Below are 21633 nucleotides of genomic sequence, written 5' to 3'. Positions count from 1 at the left end.
AGAGAGATAGAGAGAGCTGGGAGGCAATAGGAAACAAAGTGAATGTGACAGATATTCCCATGCTGGCTGTTGGCTATGACATCATGGGAAAGATGGTTAGATGGCAAATACTCTGTGTGCATCTGTGCGAGTGTAAAGACCCCGACTTTAATGCGGGCTGCTGCCATCTACTGGCCACAAGAAGGAGGGACACACGTTCTCATTTGTTAAAGGTTGAGTTGAATTTGATGAGTCGAACTTTGTGTTTAGCACCAGTTAGCAAAAAAAGAATATCTAAAGACAAGCATGGGAAGTTTAAAAACTTGCTTTTGAGTCTTTCAGGATTCATTTTACAAGAAAAGCAGGCTGCAGTGGTCCAGTAGTTCATCTCTTTGCAACTCCACACCACCCCTTGACTTTTTTTAAGTTAAATTACTTGAAGCATTTGATCAAGCTTCAAACATCAGCCGAAGAAACTTTTTTCACGTTGTACTCAAGAGTTTGCCGACACAGCTGATTTCACTTATTGCCTGATTAGACCCGTTCTCAGTCCCATGTGATTCATGTGACAGCCCACTCCCTCTGCTGTCAGCTTCTCTGTACTTGTTAGGGAGAAACTGCACCTTTGCCATTTTACTCCTATATGCAGCTGTGATGTATAATTCTCAAGAGCGCTGGCTGAATTAAACCTGAATAGAGTCTAATCAGTGAGAGTGACTGAAAATACCTGTGTGAAAGGCCTTGATTGATTGTGGGCTGTTTTGAATATTCCACTGAATTACTTATTAATACCGTAATAAAGCAAATACATGAAACACTTTAGGACTCGGGAGCTCTGTAACTAGGACCAAGACCTGCATTAATATAGCGGAGTCCTTGTTGTCCCAGCTCTATTTAAAAAAAAGGGGGTTTACTTGTTTTTCTCTCTTCATCTCGCTGCCAGTCTAGATTTATTTACTTTTATTTAAACTGAAAATCCCACTGAGATCCAGTTTCCCTTACAGGGGAGACCTGACCAAGGTAGCAGCCATACAAACTCAACAAATGCAACAAAAACAACATAAAATGAAGGTTTTGCAACATAATATAGAACAAAAACACTACTGGGACTCTGAGAAAAATGTCCGTGTGTCCTTCAGCGTGTTCCTTAAGATGCTTTTAAATTCAGGCCTAGATATCAGTATGTTTAAGATGATTATATTCATTTGAGAAGCACAATGAGGAGCAAATATTTTTAGCATATGGACATGGACCCAGCATGAGCCATTGAATTTAAACCCATTATTCATATACCAGCTTCTGTAACCAAACATTTCCCAGTTAGCGTGACAAAAGAGGACTCACCAGGTCCTGTGCTATGAAAACAAGAATTACACCCACAGATTGGTTTGCTCAGAGAACTAGATTATCCCCATGTTCACAGACACAGATGCTTGTTTTTATCCCTTTTATCAATGTCTACTCTATCAGCAGAGGCCTCTGGTAACTACTTTAGAAAACCAGAACTCCTCTGCCTCATACGTCTCACTTGGACGGTAACTTGATTTAGAGTGGGCATAAAGTGAAACAGGCAATTGCAGTTCATCTCTCTGTTTCAATATAGACATGTTTTTCTAAATGATCATGACCGGTTAAATAAAAATCAGTCTCTGCTGTCGTCACATGTTAACCCCGGAGGAAACGCAAACACAGCGAACAACAATGAAGAATTATTCTAACGATAACCACGACAGAATAAGATCCTCATGTGATGTGAGAGATGCACAGATATAGACGATCTTTCTAAGTAAGCGCATGCATGTGTGAAGTGTGTAAAATGAGCATCGGTGTATGTATGTGTGTGTGTGTGTGTGTGTGTGTGTGTGTACGAGGAAGAAACAGGACCTGGTTTTGTTTGGTGACTACCAAATAGCCCAGCATGATAAAGCTTGCTTAACAAGGCATTGAGCAGAGGGGAACCCATGCATAGCTAATAACCCAGTCCTCCAAAAATCCTTTGTACCCCAAAACAAAAGCCCTGTCCTTTTACACACACACACACACACACACACACACACACACACACACACACACACACACACACACACACACGGCAACAGAGAGAGGAGAGGAATATCAAGTACGATAGGAGAGAAATTATACAGATGGAGCGAAGTAGACAGAGGTCAACTAAAGGATCTGTTGTATTTTCTTAGCTGTAATAGAAAAGAATTTGAATAGAGTAGCTGTCAGCGATTTCATGAATTTAAAAACTTTAAGTCTAATGACCTGAAATACAAACAGAACTTTTTTCCTGGGCGTGGAAGAAGTGCTCAGATCTTTCACTAAAGTTAAACTATTAATTCAACTATATAAAACACTAGTAAAAGACTAATTACAAAATTAAAATATGCTATCATTAAATGTTTCTTAACTGTGAAAATAAAGCCTTTACGTCACATATTAGTTCTCATGTCAGATTTAAACAAACTCAAAAGGTTGCTTGAGTTATAACACTATTTTGATGGCATTCCCAAAAATTCCCTCTTCCGGGATTTTTTTTTTAACACTGTCCCAATTTTTGTGCCTTCTAGCTGGAAAACCTCAGAGGCGCACACTCGAAATACATCCAACAAATCGGATATTATTGAAACTCTGAGAAAAGAAAGGAGGTCGCTCACGTAAGAGTTCAACACAGAGTTTAACCTCTAAAACATTTATTTGATCTATTTACAGACAGTACAGTTCGCTGAACACAACAGAGGAGAATTGATTCTTATTGTGACACAACTGAAGAAACAGTATTGCAATTCAACAATGACTACAGCAATATGGTGGCTTCACAAAGTAGACTATATACAAATTAATACTTTTAACTGATAGAAGGTAATTTTGAAGAGGAGGAGAGATGAAGTGATATACTCTCGATGATACAGAAGCCATATTAAAACCTTCGGCAGTTTTTACGGTTTTGACTCATTTGTACAATTCTACTTTCTACCACAGCCTCTGCACAGAAGCGACAGCTTATCGATCTGTTGACTGAACATGAAATGACGAAGAAGAAGAGTGAATTGTTCTACCACAGAAGCTTCTGGATCGTTTGGTCAGAATGCAAGACTGGATGCACGAGCACTCGCGTCCTGTTTTTATTTTCTGTGAGAAATGCCTGAGGTGAGAGAATAGGTGTGGAAACCCAGAAGTTGCTGTGCTTTAAAGAGAGTCTGAGTAAATGTTACTTCTGCATACTCTACCCATAATGAGATCAAGCCTGCTGCATGCTCAAAAGCTTGTAATAAGTTCAAATATCACATGGCTCACTTGTAAATCTGAAATGTGCTGCAGCTGGATCTGACTCTTAATAGATATGAACTGTTTTCTGGAAAGATGGCAGTCACAGTGGCTGCTTGAAAAGTTAAAGAGAAGAAGTGAGAGTAAAATTTTTTTTTTTTTAAAATGTGGAGAGTCTTGTTTATAATTGGCTAAAGTGCATTGTTAGAATCTGTACATTGAGGGGCTAGAGGATGAAGTCTGGCACCGGCTATAACCATTTCATCCTCAACCTGCCCTCAAGTTTTCGTCTCCAGAAAGAAATCCACAGCAAGTCTGCTCAAAAGTTCACACAGATGCACACCATGCAGACAAAGTTCTAGGGAGAAGTTCTGTTCAAGCTTAATGCATCCGTTCTTCCTCACTTTGTGTGCCTGACATATTTTATCTTAGATCTGTTGTTGACTCACAGTGGATTGCTGGACGCAAAGTAGGGATGTAGCACACACAGCACTTAATCAAGTCAACGTATTTACTTTGACTAAATGAACTAATTGTTGATCTATGCTATATTTTGTTTATATTAGTTGTGTGCATTTTTACACAGATCTGAGCGAAAATGCTGTGATGTGTAATAAATTGTAGAAAGTGATCTTTATAACTGAAAGTCACTGGATTATTTGGTTAAATGGGAGGAGGAGCTCTAGATGCATTTTGGACTGTTCAACAACAGACAAACAGCGGTCAAGTTCATACTGACTCCGGCAGGACTCCAGTTCCGCTTACAGTCAGGTGGAAAGAAAAAAAAAGGAGGTGAAACTTTAAAGTTTAAAGAGTTCACACTGGGGGTGTACCTGAGCTAGGCCGACCATCCTGTGCTTGTGATTTGGGACGGGGGTGGGGTTTGCTGGGAAGGGAAGAGGGAGTGACGTAGTTGAGGCTGGGGCTGTTAATGTCCCCCTCGCCCACTAGAGTCAGATCGGAAAGAGTGTCCTCCTCCAGCATCTGGACTGATTCTCCCCTGCCAGAGTCCTGGAGGAGACCTCGCTGGGCTCCCTGACTTGGGTGGATGGGGGAGACTGTGCCAGGAAATGGAGGAGGTGGTCTGCTTCTCTCCCCTCTTCCACTCTCAGTGCCCATTCCAGAGTCCAAGCTCTGGGACTGATGGCTTGCATTAAGCAAGTGGGTGCCGCCTACTCCTCCTCCCCTGTCGCCTCCATTTGCCTTATTGCCCCGGTGACCGCTCCGAGGGAAGCTGCCGTTGTTGGAGTGATGAGAATTAGGGGTGGAGCAACTTGGTTCAGGGTTGTGGGGAGCAGGTGGAGTCTGGTTTGTTGCCACTGGTGACAGGCGCAGAAAGTCTGGGAGCTGCAGGTCGTTTTTGTTTAGCAGGCCTCGCTGGTCGTCTGCTCGGTTGCTCTGAGCTTTGGATATGAGGTCGAAGAACTCTGCAGGAACACACGCACACACAGAGCACAGCGCGCATACACACACAAACACGTGAAAGTGTGTACAAGTGTTTTCATTTACACAAATTTATAACCCATGTAACATCTTTAAAAAATACAGTAAACACTTTCATTTTCATTCAGTAAACATGCAGCATTGTGTGTTAATCAATTAGACAGGTCAAAGCTACATTCAGTATAAGCAGAGGTGACTGTGCTACATATAGTTAGCTTTGAAAGCATTTGGTGCTTCTGTAATATCGCAGACAGGCAAAAGGGTTAATGTAATCACAGCCACACAGCTACAGAAACAAAGGAGAGAGATAGAGGGAGGTTGTTCAGTCTTTACCTTCAGCTTCGTCTATATTAATCTTTTTCTGCTTTCTTTTCTCCGGAGCCTTATGGAGAGAGAGAGAGTGGTTGGGCAAGGGCTGGCTGCTTGTGTCAAGGCTGGGCCCAGCCCTGCCGTTTTCCCCTTGGGGATGGGCTGAACCGGCTTTCCCTGAAGGCCTGTCCTCCCCCTGGGAGCCACAAGGAGAGCGGAGCAGGGCATTAGAGCCCTGATGAATCATTGTGGAAGTATGGGAAACAGTAATGACAACAAGTGGGGACCAGTACTACTGATGGTGAGGAGGGTGACAAGTTGTAAATAAGATGTGTGATCAAAAGGTTTCAAAACTCTGGCTATAAAAAGCAAAAATCCGAGTTGTCTCTGTGTAAAGTGCTGCAACACTTCCAGCACTTCTGGTAGATTTAAATCACTCCTAAAAATTTCCCTTCTGAGTACTCGCATCTGGCTTTCTCCAACGTGCACTGGATTTTGTCAGGATTTGACATGTTTGTCTAGAATAGAGAACAAAGCTGACAGGCACCACATTTTAGGTTTTTCCATCCAAAGTTCTCCTTTTAACACCTCAGGATATTGCAGCAGAGCATGGATGGCCTGACCCTGGGGGACACAATTTATACACCATAAACTACTGGATGTGACACAATGAGGAGCATGCTCCTTTTTGTGCTTCTGACCGAATTCTTCAGGGTTACTGCGGGTCTGGAAAATACTCGATGGTCTGTGGGTCGGAGCCAGAGTCTGGCATTACCTGACATGGTTGTTTGACACAGAAGTTGAGTTTTGATTTCCATTTTTGTCCGAGCTCCATGGTGATACTGTCGGCAGGCACTTGCAAGGGGTCAGAAGGGAACTTCTAGGGAGAGATCTAAAAGTAGCAGAAGAACTGCAAGTAGTGCAGCGCTTTACAACGAGCTACCCTCGAATTTGTGTTAAAAATCTTTTTTTGCTTAATATTTTTAGAGTTCTGGTTCCTTGTAAAAACAATTTAATGGGCAGTGATTGACACGAGTTTCACTGATTTGGGGTGTTTGAAAAACAATTAAATGGGATCAAATCATCGGCTGTTTTGCGATAAAGAATCAATGACAGGTACTGGAAAAACTTCAGACATATGCAGTTGATCAAAGACAGCTGAGATGTTCCATTCAGACAGCCATAATGTCCATTGTGTGCACTAAGCATCATCAACGTGTAGGCTAACAGTAGCATACACCACAACACAAGAGGGACCAACTATCAACTACTTAAAGCTGCACTACTAAAGATTGAAGAATCAATAAGGAAGGCGATGAATGACCACTTCAGCTGGTCATCAAACCCCACTAGCTTCAAGAAACCCAGACAGCAAGTTAAAGTTCTACTGCCACCACGAACTACAACCCTTCAAGTGCCCAGAGTGAGTTTTTGAGGTTCCGATACCCGGCAAAAGCTCTATGAACACGAGCTCACATTGCCCAGCGGGTGGGTTTGTTATGGAAAAAAAGAGAACCAGAAACCAGAGAGAAAAGTTGATGATGCATTCGGCCACAGGCAGACCACAGTAATGGAACATTAGGAACCCTGACAGTGTGACGAGGTTATCTGCCCCACAGCAACAGTCCACATAGACACAGACACAGCCACATAATACACCTGCACATTTGTACCACATTGCAAACAGACATGGGTGATTGAAGACAGCAACAGAGACACTTAGTAGCGTGATATCATCAACCAGGCAGTGGAGACATTCGGTGGGTTATGGAACATTCCAGAGCAAGAAATTGGAAATAAGAAGCTGTAGGAGATCTTACTGTTGTTGATTGGTTTCTGCTTGTAGAAGCCGGGAGGTGACTCTTAGAGGGAGCTACTTTCTGTTTGTCTGCTGAACAACACCGGCGTACAGATACACATGCAAAAGGAATAAGAAATGAGACAGTTTTCACATTTGGTATTTACAGGAGAGTGTGTGTGTGTATGTGTTCCTCACCTTTTCCAGGAGAATGTTCTGCTACATCTAATACCACTCGAAGGCCGTCCAGGTTGGAAATAGGAAGACCTAAATCTAAAGGCTCAGACTCTCCACTCTGCATCACACAGACACAAATTCAATAAGAGTTTGATATCATTACCTACATGCCTTTCTGCAGTCTGAGGAGGAGTGACTTACAATGCGTGCCACCAAGTCAGAAAGGTGCAGGCCATATTTGGCCACAACAGGTCTCAGGACTTCAGTCACCGGCTTCGTAGGCTTCGCTTTCAGACCCACTGATCGGTTGATGGGAACCAAGTCCAGTCTAGATTAAAGGAATACAGAGTTACCATTCTGAAATAGCAACTTTAATGTAAACCAAGCTTTTAAAGTCAGAATGCGCCAATGTGGAACTGTTTTTGTACTGTACCTGAACAGGGTGCGCTTTTCTAGTCTGAGGTCCCGAGAGCACAGAGTCATACAGTCTTGGTCCAAAACAAGTGGCTGAGAAACAGAAAAATAAGCACATCAATCATTAAAGAAATCCGGCTAGTTGCATGGTCATAAAGGTTGACAGTTGTAGCTTCTTTAGGTAAAAATCGCCATGCTCACAACAAGCTAAAAAAAAGTACCTGACACGCTTTGAACATAGGAAGTTGATGTATGGTATTTCTAACATTTTGACAAATTGCTTCTTTGTTTGAGAGTGAATAAAAGTATTAAAGCTGTTCACCATGAATCCAAAACATTATCTTTAAATAGAGTAATATGCTAGTTTTATAAAGTGAGGATGAACTACTAGGCTGGAAGCTAATTAGTTTATCCTGAGCCCCATGTTAATTAAAAACAGACAAGAAAACCAAGCCAGACCTACTTTTGTTCGTTTGTGTCATGTGGAATTATTTTTGATTTGTATAGAAGCTTTGAAAAAAAGGATCTTTAAGACTGAACCATATCTAACAGAGTTTTACCTTCTCCCCTCCAACCAGGAAGAGGTCTATAGCTGCCAGGTTGATGCAGAGCTTCTCACAGATGCCCAACAGCAGGTCTCTGATGGACACACCTGCCCTCAGTGGCACAGAGCAACACGAGCCATCTGGCAATGTTATATTACACTGCCTGAAGGGGGCGCCGCCTCCTCCTCGCTCTGCTGACACTGACAATGCACTACGAGAAACATCACCCTGGGAGAAGAAGAAAAAGGTGAAAAGTAAAAACTCTGATTAAAAAAAAAAAGTTGTTATTTTAGTTTTAAAGGAGAAGCCGCTCCATGCTGATACGCATCTGATCATGTTTCTTTCCAGACTGACCTCATTCCTTCCCAACCCTGACGTCCCAAGCTCCAGGCTGGCTCCTGAAGACAGCGAACCCTGAGACTCACGGCGCCCATTGCTGCCAGCAAAGTCTAATAAAAAAACAAACCAAAAATATCATTAGTCGTGTCGAGAAAAAAACAGACACAATCATTTCAAACCTAAATTGACAGCAATAATCGAGCTTATGTAGAAAAGAGGGAAAAGACAAAATGAGTTTTATCTATATGTTTAATTTAGCAAGTTCTTTAGAATGTCAAATGCAAACAGCTTTTTGGGATCTGCACACAATCAGTTTTCGGTGACCTTTATGATGAAAAAGTAACTGTACGGCAACTGTACGGAAATATGTTTTCCTTCCTGAAAACTCTTAATCTGCAGGAATTCAATGGAAAAAAAGAAAAAGACTGACTGTAGTTAAAGTCTGTCAGCTCTCGTTTCTTGGGCCCTTTGCCAAAACTCCTGTTTCGGGACCAAGAGAAAAACATCCCTTTCTTCCGATCTCCCGAATCATCTCCTCTGTCCTCATTTACAGATCGACCCGATTTGCTCTTTTTGTCCTCCTGTATGACACAAACAAAAACAAAGAAGAGCACAAACTGGTAAAAACATACAGAAGTACACAAATAATCAGAAAAAATAGTTCTTGTAATCCCATTACAGTACACAAAAGTGCAAATGCACAAGACAGCTGCTGATATTTTAGCCCACAAGTTATTTTTCTGACGTGCTCAAGATAGTTCACATTCCCTGGCCCACAATTTCTATCAATCCTTAATAATAAAAGGAACCCATTTGAATTTTACAATAAATGTGATCACAGTAGCCTCAACAAACTCCCGTGACCTTCTACGTCTATCAGGAGGGTCCAAACCACACTGTTTTTTAAAAAGTTAAGAACAAAGTTTTTGTTTCAAACTAAGCTCTGTTGCATTGCAGGGTAGAAAGCTTTTTGTTGAATTACCTTCTTGGGTGTAGAGAGGTTGGAGCGGTCAGACCCAGTGGTGCTGTGTTTGGAGGTGGGGCTGCTTGGGATGTGGTAAGGATCAGGCAATGGTCTGCCCTCAACCTCTGCCAGCATACACTCCTGGTACAGCAGAGACTTGAGAAACCTTGTGTAACTGTCAAACTTCATCAGGTTGAAAATCTAAAGGAGTGAAGAGAAAGGAAAAGGTGATGAGTGATCAAAAGAAAAGAGCAAAGCAAAAACGAAAGAAGAACAAAAGATTGTGCCCACAAGCAAACACTACAGAATACGGAGAGAAAACAAGAGAGGAGGAGGATTGTAAAGGTTAAGAAACAGCAGCAAAAACTGACAGAAGGAAAGCAAAAAAAGACAAGAGGTTCAACACAACAAAAAATAATTAAACTAAAATAAGATTATATTATTAGATCAGCAAGTCTATAAACCTAATGAATATTTATTACTATTTTTCTGGATTATTTTTTTTGGATGAACAGATGAAGAGGAAATGATGTAAGTATGTATGTTAGTGTTTATATGTTCAATTCAGCATTTGTATGTAAGTCTGAACCTACATCTTTCCTAAACAGTACCATGAGATCCTGGAAAAGATGTGATGTGTGATGTGCAAAAGTACAGAGGGTGCTGGTAGGGATGCCCTCCTAGCCTTGTGACTTTTATCTTAGTCTGAACATCTGAGCTGAGCTGTAGAAATCGATAGCGCTTTTCAGCAAATTCAACCCCTTCAGAAAATACACATTTATGAAGCCATTCGCATCCAAGATACTAGACAGCAATAAAAGAGAAATACTTGACCTTTTGGGCACTCAACACTGTTGCCCATTTTCAATAAGAGTTTGTTTTTCATTCAGTTTTATAAGTAATGACACGTTCATCCTTCTGGGAAATGCTCTTTTCACTTTGTTCTGATGGGGAAGGTCAAGTCAGTGTCACTTAAGCCTTTCAAACGTTACTGCGTATCACCTTGAGGCTTCAATAAATAGTTTTTTCTCACTTAGTATACTACCTGTAGTTGCTGCTCCTTGAACATGTCGGGTTTGGGGGCATTGAGGATGTCATCAGCAAGCTGAGCTTGACTGTCAATGTTAACTGGTGTTGTAGCTTTACTGGACAGGAAGGTGTTGTAGATCTCCCTGGCTCGTTGAGAGAGCTGGAACAAAGGCCAGCAGAAATTGAGAGAGGTGATTAACACATAACTTCATCCCTCATTATTACTAAAAAAAAATCCTGGATGGATGTGTGTCATTGGATAATAACACGCTACCTGTTTGTTGTCGTTCTCAGGGACATGGCTGAAGAATTCGCACGCTTGCCAGAACAGGATATTCTCTTCACTGAACTCTTTCTTTAGGAACTCCTTTAGCAAAGGAATAAAAATGGTAATGATTTAGAAAAGTTTGATCAGACAGAGATGCAGTCAGAAGACCCAAGTACCTACACAACAATAAAGCAGGTTTAGAGGTAGTGTAATTATCAACTTCTGATGTGCAGCCTGTCAGCAACTGGTTATCACCAAGGATAATTCATTTTGCTTTTAGATTTCAGAAAATGATTTGTGTGAGGCAGATTTAACAGCAATAGAAACCAAAACAATATACATATATATGTATAGACAATACATGCAACGCAGTATAATGCAGTATACAATATAAATGTGTCAGGTAATATGTTTGTACCTTTAACTTTTATTTCTGCAGAAACACGTTTAAAAAAAATCCAACCTTTAAATAATGCTTTAGCTGATCTTCTAGAATAAAAGGATTTTTAAGCTGGTCATTACAGTGCTGTAGAGTACATTTCAGTCTTTTGACAATATATGATACTGCTGACACAAAAAAAACTACCCTGCACTTTTCAGTACACCATTAGAAAGAGTTGCTTAAAGTCATTTATCTGTCATGAGTATGCGCAGGCCAACACCAGCCAGACGTTGTTATAGTACCGAGAAGTAGCGGACCCCCACGGGGTCCTGCAGCAGTCTCTCAAAGCACACGGCCCAGCTGGCCACTCTCCTCTCAGTGTGGCGCCGGTGGCTCTGGACACTAGGCAGGCTGGCATTACTGTTGAGGCTGTTGTCACTGCTGCAGCCCTGCAGCTCCACACTGTTCAGCTCTGTTCTCACACACACACACACACACACACACACACACACACACACACACACACACACACACACACACACACACACACACACACACACACGTCAAGTGAGTTGAGTTAATTATTATTATTGATAAAGTTCATTTTTTGATTTAATTTCTATTTTAATTACACAAGTGCATTGAAAGCAGCACAGCCTTAGGCTATATGGTCCAGATTATTCTAGTTATAATATAAAGTTCTTCTTTTTTTTTTTCTCAGCCTGTTTTCTTCTGATTGCTGGGGCTTTTGAGTACCTGAAGGCAGGCCTATCAGCAGCATGGAACTTACCAGGGAAACAGTGTCCCAGGAGACAATCCAGTGAGACTTTCTCGTCCCACAGACATACCTGCTGTGGATTTCCATTGTTTTGTTTTTTGCTTTTTAACTCTCAGAGTGTTATTGAGCAAACTTTCATCAGTACAGTCACAACAAATCGGATACAAACTATGTGATTGATTATGGTACATCAGATTTTTTACTCCAGATGATTTGTTGTAAATGAACGTCCATTATAAGTCCCTTTAACCCAGTGTTTCATAAATAACCAAAACAATAAAATATAACTAGTTTGATACAGTGAAGGTCTAAGATCATATAAAACGACACTTTTACACTCAAATGTAAATTACCTCACAGCAAATATCAGGAAATTCATCACATGAACATTTTTTGTAATTTAGTTGATGACAAATGATGCAGTCATCTAAGATTCTGTATCATGTGATACTGCGATTTACAAAGTTCACATCAAAGTGAATTTCCATAGAAAAATAATTCATGAATACAATGAAAAAAATACGCACTTCCTCTTTTCCTAAGGTCAAATCTGCATGTAGCCACGCTTCACTTGTTATCTTTGTGTAACAATTATATTTCCTTATCCAGATCATATACTTGAAAAGAACCAAACTGGAATTGAAACATTACCTTTGTATCTTTAACAGTGGAAATACTATTGCTATGGTGCACACCCTTGGTTAAAGATAAGCTGTATCACTGTATTTCAACAGACCATTTACATAGATTTTTGCATTAACGCGTCATCATTCTGTTTATTTTTCCCACTGCTAGACCACAGTGCAGCCATGTCCCTAATGCTTAGACAAAATCAGGAGACAGAGAAAGAGTCACACTGAGAATAATCATAATGGAGCTTGAGGCCTGATGAACTGAAAGTGGGTTGCTAAGTTGAGATAAAACAAAACACAAGAACAGCCAGCGGGAAGACATCACCGGTCAGGTGCCCGAAACGACGCACATCCTGTAAATAAACTAAAAAGACCAGTATTGAGCCTACAGCTAAGGTCTTACATGACTTAAAACTTGGAAAGATACGAGGCTATTAACCGAAAGTCCATTGTGAATTCTGCTTCTGCACATTTTTCTTGCGTTTAATGTTATCAGTGACAGTGTTCACATAAAAGGTTATCTCTAATCAGTTTTTCCAAACCGCTTGGCTCATTCATTCGTCTTCAGTTCTCAGCGGCATAGTAAACAACTACAGGGGCTCCTCCTAACATTAACAGCAATCTCTCACTGTGACCGAGAGGCAAACATTTATCCATGTATTGTCTAAACCAAGTATCCTGTTCCATGTCACAGGAGCTGGAGTCTATAACAACACACAGCCAGGACTAATTATCAGTGTATCAGTGAGACAGGCTTATAATACAAAGTCATGGCACAAAAGAAACAACAGGCTTAAAACGACCAAAAAAAAAAAAAAAAAAGCCTCAGACACGATTTCTTGGAGGTTTTGTTATTTACTTGCTTTACATATATTTATTTCTTTACTTTGCATATTTTCCTCTGCAAATTAAAATCTTAAAAGAGAATCTTTCAATACTGACTGCTTTCCATCCTGTCCACCACCATCCCTTTTGGATGATATTTTTGATTTTAAGCCAAATGCTAAGCGGGTTATAAGTGATGTTTATGAGCTGTTGAGTAATTTTAGGCTGTCCACATTGCAATCACTTAGGGAACGATGGGGAAGTGATCTTGGCCAACGGATTACAGATGAGACTTGGCACAAGATAATCAATAGCATTTCTTCATCATCTATTTGCCTTAAACATGTGGTGATTCAGTTCAAAGTTGTTCACCGTCTCCATTGGTCTAAAACTAGACTGAGCAAAATCAAGGATGGGTTTGACCCCACATGTGACCGGTGCAAACGAGAGCCTGCTTCCCTATTTCACATGTTCTGGGCGTGTCCAAAACTGGGTAGCTTTTGGAAAAGCATATTTGAAACCATATCCAACATATTTGGTGTTCCAATTGCACCCTGCCCGTTTATAGCTATTTTTGGAGTGACGCCTTGTGATGCCAGTCTTTCCAAATCACACTCTGATCTTCTGGCCTTCTGCACTCTTTTGGCCCGTAGAATGATATTATTGAAATGGAAAGAGCCACTTCCACCTGTATATGGGCAATGGGTTAAGGATGTCATGTACTATACTCAGCTGGAAAAGATCCGCTACACTGTAAAAGGTTCGGTTCGGCGGTTCTATGACACATGGCAACCTTTTCTTACTTACTTTGAAAGATTAAGTCCGGATACTATTGCTTAATGTGCGTGTGAGTGGGTTTTTTTTTTTTTGTTTTTTTTTTCTCTTGCTGTTGTTCATTTATTTTATTATTTACTTTGTATCTGTAACTTTATTTTATTTTATGTTATTTTGTCTCTCCTTTCCTCTCTGGCTGGGTTTTAGTTACACTGTTCTGGGGGGGTGGGGGCACAACTGTTTGTTAATTTTGCCATAATTGTTGTTGGAAGCAATTCTTTGTTCAATAAAAAGACCTTGATCAAAAAAAAAAAAAAAAAGAGAATCTTTCACATTATTCTCAGCCAGAGTTTTACTTGTCTGCAGACACAGCTAAAGGCAACACTTATACTTTTTCCTAGCTCCCATGAAGTCTCTGCAGTAGAGTCACAGCTGGCAGACATCTGGATCCACACACAGTCTTGGGTTCACCCTCTGATGATGACATTTATGTCATTTAGATCTAAGCAGATGCCTGTATCTCCCAGTTTGATCCATCACTGGCAGGCTGCACTTAAACAAGCCTAAACAAGCCTGATCCAAAAAGTTGGATCTTTACACACTAAGACCCCCAAAAATCTGTAGTGCCAGACACCACAGGAAAAAAAAACTCCCATCCTCTGTCTACACCAAGGCTTCAGAGATGTTTCAATGGCAAAATTTTAATGTTGTTACTAAAAGGCATTTTACAGTGACAATTATGATAAGCAGTGAGTGAGATGAGTAAAGTAAGATTTACAAAAGGAATTTCTTAGGATTCTGTCCAATAACAGAAATTAAAAAAAAAAAACTGACACAAAGTTTCTAACTCGGTATTCCACTGAAATTCCGTTTAATTTTCAATAGATGAGAAACAGCACAGCAAACACAAAGTGAACTGTAGGAAAACCACAACACTCAATCATTGCCCTACTCAGACTTTACAACATTAACAGCTGCTGTACAGACAGGTTAAACTCATTTATTATCCACCTGTCAACTGGTAGTTCCAAAACCATCTGTCTAACAAGCAATCTCCATCTTGTGGTATTTTTCTTTAACTTCCTTCACGGGCCTAAAAAAAAACAAACTGAATTTTCAACATGAAAAACCTTCTGCTGTCCAACATGTTGGCTTCATTGCTTCCCTGTGAACAAAATCTGCATTTCCTTCAGTTGGAAAAACAAGTATTCAAAGCTCCAGCTATCTCCTCACCTGGGTAAAGCTGGTAGGAGCCTGTGTGGTGCCAGCGGGGCAAGTAGCGAATCCTAAGGGGTAACCAAGTCCCTCCATCCATAATCCCCCTATCGGGGCCCCTCATGAACTCCAACACAAGAGGGCTGAACGCATAGTCCAAGAAAGGGCCCACATACACACACTCACACACACTTTTACACCAAAAGAGAAACAGAGAGAAGGTGGGAAATGGAAAAAGAAGGAGGATATAATGAGAAAGAGAGAGAGAGAGAGAGGTTGCTGCTGGTGAGCAACCTGGATGACAACCTGAGAAAGCACAGAGAGAGTCAGGTCACAACATGCACACGCACCTGCATGTGCATTCACACAGCTCTGTGAGCTTCCAGCCAGGGTAACCGATACAAGCACACACAGGCCTCAGAAAGATGAATAATTCAAAGCCGAGAGAGAAGGGAGATAAAAATGCCGGGCACACGCGCGCGTATACATAGTGACACGGACACACGCACACGCTGCAGTATTGACGAGGAGCTTGTTAAAGGAAGGCCACTACTGAGGCTAATGAGGCCTGCAATACAGATGTTGTGGCGCATCTGGTGGAATCCAGTGGCTACATCAGGGCTGGTATATAAGGAGATGATTTAAAGCTACATTTTACACATTCTTTTAATTTTTTTCAATAAATCAGTCTAAGCATTGAAATGAGGCAATTTTAGACTTGAGCAATGGAAATGGGCTCCTACATTATGCAGGAGGTAAGCCGGCTAAAATCTACTCGATATACATAATTTATGCATCATAACGTATAGTGATTTTACCCATACGGCGTGTGTGTGCACAGAGTTACATTTCTCTCACTTGATCCTGGTGACAGTGATCTAACACAAGACAAAACGAGAACACCGTTGCAAAATGAGGAACCTCATTAGTCCCTTAGTTGTCATGTTCCCTATCTCATGCAAGAAAAAATATTAAAGGAGAGAAGTCTCACAAACAACACATTCTATCTTCCAGAGACATGCATTGTGGAAAAAGTGATGATAAACACTTCTACATTCAAGCTCACAGTAAACACGTCCACCATAAAATTCAGCGCTTCCCACCCCCCGTCTTGTTTCTCACCTCCTCTGCATTCTTTTATCTCCCATCTGCCATAAAATTTATCTTTCATATACATTTATGGGGTGTTAAAGCACAGTTTATCACAAATTAGAGCCAGTCTAACAAATCATGAAAATACACTGTGCGAATGGTCTGTCATCCTGATTAAAACAACAGTACCAAGACAACTGAAAAACAACAATGACAAAACACTAGAAAAGCACATCCTATGCAGCTTTCCAACAAGTCTCACGGAACTGGAACTGTTAGTTTTTGCATCTTGTTGGCACAGACGTTAAAAAATGCCTATTATATAGCCCCACCATGGGAAGATATGTAAAGTGAGTTATACAACCACTGACGAATGATCAAACAGCGTCTGTAACGCCTTCCCTTTGCAACACCTTCTCAGCCTGGAAACTGGCAGCCTGAATCTGATCAAGGCTTCTTCACAGATATTTGCAAGCCGTGATGACAAAAAGTGAAGTTCTATCTCGTCACCTGGGAGGAGACTTTGTCTGAAAGTTTGTATTAGTACAACTGTTGCAGCGTTTTTTAACTTTTAAATATTACACTGTGGTAATATGTGAACCATTATATCTAATCTACATCTCTGTATCATAAATACGCTTCTAAGGATTACAGAAGCAGAAAAAAAACCTACCAGTTGCTTCGTTATTATATTTACAAATTTGGCTTTATATTTAGCTTGCAGCCAGCCACCAGCAGCAGAATAAGCACAGGTGTGGCAGAAAAGCAGGCCAAACTAGCTCGCCTGTTGCTAGAGAAGTTATTGAAAGCAGACCAATGTTAGCTGGGTGCTACTGTGAGCATGGCCACGATGAAACGCAAGACCTAAACTGATAAAATACTCGATACACGCTAAATGAACCGCATCCTAACAACTCAAGAATGCAAGGTTTTGTACAATTATGGTAAAACTCACAATGGAGTTTTCTTTTCCATTATCGTGCATTTACTGCACTTGAAAAATGTCTACTTTAATTTTACTGAACTTGCAACGTAGAAAAAAAACAGCAAAACTGTCCCAGCTTGATGAGGACAGAGTCGGAGCACTGAAGGTGGTGTAAAAGCCACCTCTGCAGAGAAATTGATGCATCAAAGTTATGGTGCAAGACAAAACAAGATCACCATTTCTAAAATGATTTCAGAATAGCATTTGTTTTCCCTTTATTTTAGTGCTGTTGTTTTTCCCCCTTCTAATTACTACACAAAACTTTAAATTTTCAATAAAATTCCCCAGCTCAAGTAAGAAGAAGACCTGAAAATGATACTGAAATAATACAAAAATTTAAGGCATATTTACTCACCTCCATCAGAGACTGCAGCAGACTGTAAAAAGCAGAAAGACATGAGTTAGGATCTTTCTTCATCACACAGATGACACACATTAAAATCAGCTCACACAGGGCATGAGGCCCAAGAGGCCAGAGCATGCACTTTTGGCCACATGGAGACACAGACAGACTGACTGAGTTTCTAATAGGAATGATTCCATTATCAACACAGTTTCACATCATGACACAGCCAGATTAGCACCCACATTCATTGTCTTCTGCGTGGGTGGAATCGTCTGTTAAATGGCTGCGCTTGCTCTACAAGAAAACTCAAATGGGTGGGGCCTACTGTCTGGGTGTATGTGTGAAAAGGTTAAGGATGGGTCCCGTCTCCTTTCAATAGGCAGGTGTGAAGTTTCCCTGCTTATCTCACAATCACAAACAGAGAGATGAAGAAACTCATTCAATCTCCATTTTAACGGTTTTCAACAACACAAACACGCAGATGTTAATACAGACACATAATCAAGCCAAACTTACTTCAGCCTAATATCACATTTCCCTGACACAGACCCAAAACGACACTCAGAAATACACACATATGGCGTACAGTGGGTTTTTCTCTCAGACATGCTGAGCTAGGATGAGATCACTCAACGCAGACATCAGTAATGTAGATTACTGTGGAACAATGCATCACAGTGTGACTCAGGCCAAAGCCGAGCAGGAGACAAAAGAGGGAAAGAAAGGAAGGAAGAAAGAGAAAAATGGTTTGAGAAAGTTGAAAACTCCAAAAAAAAAAGGGTTCAAAATGGAGCCTAATTTGCAATATGTGTCTTTTTATGCTCTTAATCTAACCGCTACCCTTGCTAATGGCAAACTTTCTGTTTATTCATGTTAAGAGACCAGCCTGGTACCGAAGTGATCTGTAGGAATTTCCTACAGCGCATTTACCTTTGGGAAATTAACTTTTATTGAGCTCGTCATTACTCAGCACAGACATCAGAGTGTTCTCCAGATGAGCAGAAGTTTCTATAGGTCACACAGTCCATTCTTTAGAAATGCAACAACAAGTTGTGTGAAATAACATTGTTTCTTTCCGTGCTAAGGTTTACTGAATAATAAAATCATTCATTAGAAAGCAAATTAATGTGTTATAAGATCATTTTTATATTATACAATAAAGCTTTGAGCTGCAGCCTCATGTGCCTACTGTCAAACTGAAAGCTTTACTAGAGAGAAAAGTGATGCTATCTCAAAAAAGAAAAAAAATCCCTTTTAGTTGTAGTTATTTCATATTCACTTTAATTACCCAGATTTCTACCAGCAGCCTACATTTGGTTTTAGACACATGTGTCTCTGAGGAGTTAAGATAGGGAACAGCATAAGACAAAAGGTCAACAGTAGGAGTACACCTTTGTGTTCAAAAGAGTTACTAAAACTGAAACTGGTATTAAAATAAAAACAGAAGCACCACAAAGTCTAAAAAAAGGCAGTGTCTGCAACTGAGCATTACATTAGGTTCCAAACTATGCAAATTTTACAGTAACTAAAATACTGAAGTGGAAGTTCTGCTATTCTAATAGATTTGTTCACCTAAACACTCGTTAACCAATTTACAAAAACAATAACATTCTCTATTTGTAATAAGCCTACAGCATTAAAATTCTAAAATATCCAGACTCATATTCAATATGCAAACTGGGTACATCTAGTTCATTTGAACCCTTGGTGCTGTCTGTGTATGTGCTACCTGTTGAATTTTGGCTATTTCCTCTCTTAAATCAGATCTAGTCCTTCCCAGATGGTTCTGTCAGTGTAAAGATGTTTTCATACATAAACATCAAACAATTTCAGGTGACCTTGAATTCTCCCTAAGTTACGTAGGTCTGGGGGTTTCCCATGATGCACCGAGTGCTTCCTTATCAATCACTATGTGTTTATATAGCTCTCTGCATTTAATCATTAGTTATTACTAATCTCTGGCTCTCTTCCACAGTCTGTCTTTTGTCTTGTCTTCCTCCCATCACCCCCAACCAGTTGAGGCAGATGGCTGCCCCTCCCTGAGCCTGAGGTATCTTCCTATTAAAAGGGATTTTTTTTTCCCTGCCCGCTGTCCCCAGGTACTTGCTCAAAGGGAGTCATTTGATTGTTGAGGTTTTCTTGGTATTACTGTAGAGCTGTTATCTTGCAATATAAAGTGCAACGGTATATGTGATTTGGCACTATATAAATAAAACTGCACTGAGTTACAATTTTAGAAGAATCAGGATGGAACATTTTTTATAGTTGTCTTTTGCCACATGCAGCAGGAAATTGTCCTCTTAAGATATACTACTGGAAAAACCATGTGTGGTTTAGGTAAGGGAGTTGCCTGGATAGAGAGTGCAAGAGGAAGGACACGGGATGCTCATTCGCTAGTGCGTTACCAGGGAGCTGCTAGGATAAAAACGGGCTAGTGTCCAATCGAACATCCCCGCATGCTGCTCAGTTGAGTGATGTCGAGAAAAGGTCAGGGCTGCAGTACATGTGTGAAAACGGCTAAAGTTTCTCAGGGATTAACAATTCCACACTGTCCCTTGAAGTACAGAGGTTGGCGCCAGTGGATGGAAAGAGATTATTCTGAAGCAGCTGTTTGTGGTACAACCACGAGAGAGGATAACCAAAAATTACCAGAGACACAAAGTGATTACACTTATTAGAGCAAAAATCAGATTCACAACTCACACGTTCCCAACAGCATTTACTGTGTCTATGTGTGTTTCTGTGGGTCAAGACATCCTGGCCTTGTTGTAGTTGTGAAGCCTACAGTATGTAAGCATATGGCCAACATCTGTCAAAGATGTGTCTTTTGTGTGTAGCATGCATTTTTTTGCATTTATGAATCTGTGTGTGTTCACCCCTATCCCCAATTCAGCGCTAGCATGATCACTTCCAGACACATGCTGTGGTGGAGAGGTTTGGCCCCTGATCGAGGCCCCTCTCCCCCGTTTTCACTTGATTCCCCCTCTAGCCTATTTTCACTCTCTCCTTCCTTTTGTTTATTCTTTTCCCAGAATGCTGTAGCCCCAGTCTTTCTTCCTTTCTCTCACTTATTCCCTTCTCCTTAAATCATTCTCATATTCTTGCCCTCCGTCTCGTTTCCTCAATCATTCCAGTGGTGTTTCCCTTCCTCTTTTGGCAAGTCCGGGTCATTCCTGACAGCCCACAGAGAACGATTGGGGCTTTTCAGACATTCCCTCTTCGAGTTCCTTTCTCAAGCCTCTATCTGTAGAGATGATATGTAGATGGAAAATACTTCAATTTAAGTAGGATACTCTCAAATGTATATCCCACTGTAAGGAACAAATGTGCTGCCAGTTCATAGGTGCCACGTGTGCTACTTTTAGCCTCCACTGGTTTCAGTTATTATCACATCTTCTATAATGTAGGCTGAGGATCGGTTTCTTACAGATATTAGTGGGCCTTTCATGTGTATTGTGGTGAACGCACTGATAAGATCAGCAGAAAATGACACAACTTTAGAGACTGGTGATCACGATTACAGTTGTGGAGAGCTTGTTTGTTGTTGTTGTTGTTGTTGTTGTTGTAGGAAAAAAGCAGAAACTATGTGTAGGATGTCAATTCTGGTTAAGCAAGACAGAGCTGCAGATAATGGTTCTTTCTTATTAATAAATAACACATTACATCTCAGATTAGAATCCCTTATGATATTATATTGCATAAAAGCCCATTTCTGTGCTATTTTGGACAAAAAAACCATTTAGATACAAATCTACCTGACTAGTATGATATCTGCATTTAGTTAACATTTTTATCTAATGTTCTCATTACAAGTGGACAAACTGAAACTACAAACTTCATCATATATATGTATACGTATAGTATAAAGCTAATCTCATCAACAACGTGTGAGAGTCAAAAACAATGGAAAATAGAATTAAAAAGAAGATGAAATTATTTGCAAAACATTTAAACAATACATTTATTTGAAAATGCGTCTGTGTTATAAACTGTTTAACCAATTTAGGGCTGCCTATCCTAACTCTCATAGGTTGAGAGGCAGGCCAAGTCTGGACAGGTTGCCAGTCTG

At 40.5% G+C, this 21633-nt stretch overlaps 1 protein-coding gene across 10 annotated transcripts in view; it reads right to left on the bottom strand.

Moving 5' to 3' along the window:
• Window positions 1-21633, bottom strand: part of rgs12b (regulator of G protein signaling 12b) — a 47628-nt gene that overhangs the window by 989 nt on the left and 25006 nt on the right. For 4 of the 10 annotated variants that reach the window (XM_085460254.1, XM_085460255.1, XM_085460256.1 and 1 more), the window contains exons 6-19: window positions 17574-17595; window positions 11220-11389; window positions 10542-10634; window positions 10284-10427; window positions 9257-9439; window positions 8705-8855; window positions 8290-8384; window positions 7951-8163; window positions 7410-7483; window positions 7178-7304; window positions 6998-7094; window positions 6822-6892; window positions 5026-5236; window positions 2641-4676 (exon numbers count right to left, since the gene is read on the bottom strand). In XM_085460254.1, the coding sequence (XP_085316380.1) occupies window positions 4066-4676; window positions 5026-5236; window positions 6822-6892; window positions 6998-7094; window positions 7178-7304; window positions 7410-7483; window positions 7951-8163; window positions 8290-8384; window positions 8705-8855; window positions 9257-9439; window positions 10284-10427; window positions 10542-10634; window positions 11220-11389; window positions 17574-17595 (2262 nt within the window). In that variant the 3' untranslated portion in view covers window positions 2641-4065. Of the gene's footprint in view, window positions 1-2640; window positions 4677-5025; window positions 5237-6821; window positions 6893-6997; window positions 7095-7177; window positions 7305-7409; window positions 7484-7950; window positions 8164-8289; window positions 8385-8704; window positions 8856-9256; window positions 9440-10283; window positions 10428-10541; window positions 10635-11219; window positions 11390-17573; window positions 17596-21633 lie in introns of those variants that run through there. The other 6 variants (XM_085460263.1, XM_085460259.1, XM_085460258.1 and 3 more) reach the window with 6 other exon arrangements.

The sequence above is a fragment of the Copadichromis virginalis genome, linkage group LG6, assembly GCF_057382275.1.
Source record: "Copadichromis virginalis isolate Kocher_CV1m ecotype Utaka linkage group LG6, C_Virginalis_male_GT1.1, whole genome shotgun sequence".
NCBI lineage: Eukaryota > Metazoa > Chordata > Actinopteri > Cichliformes > Cichlidae > Copadichromis > Copadichromis virginalis.
This window is presented reverse-complemented; position numbering and strand designations above follow the sequence as displayed.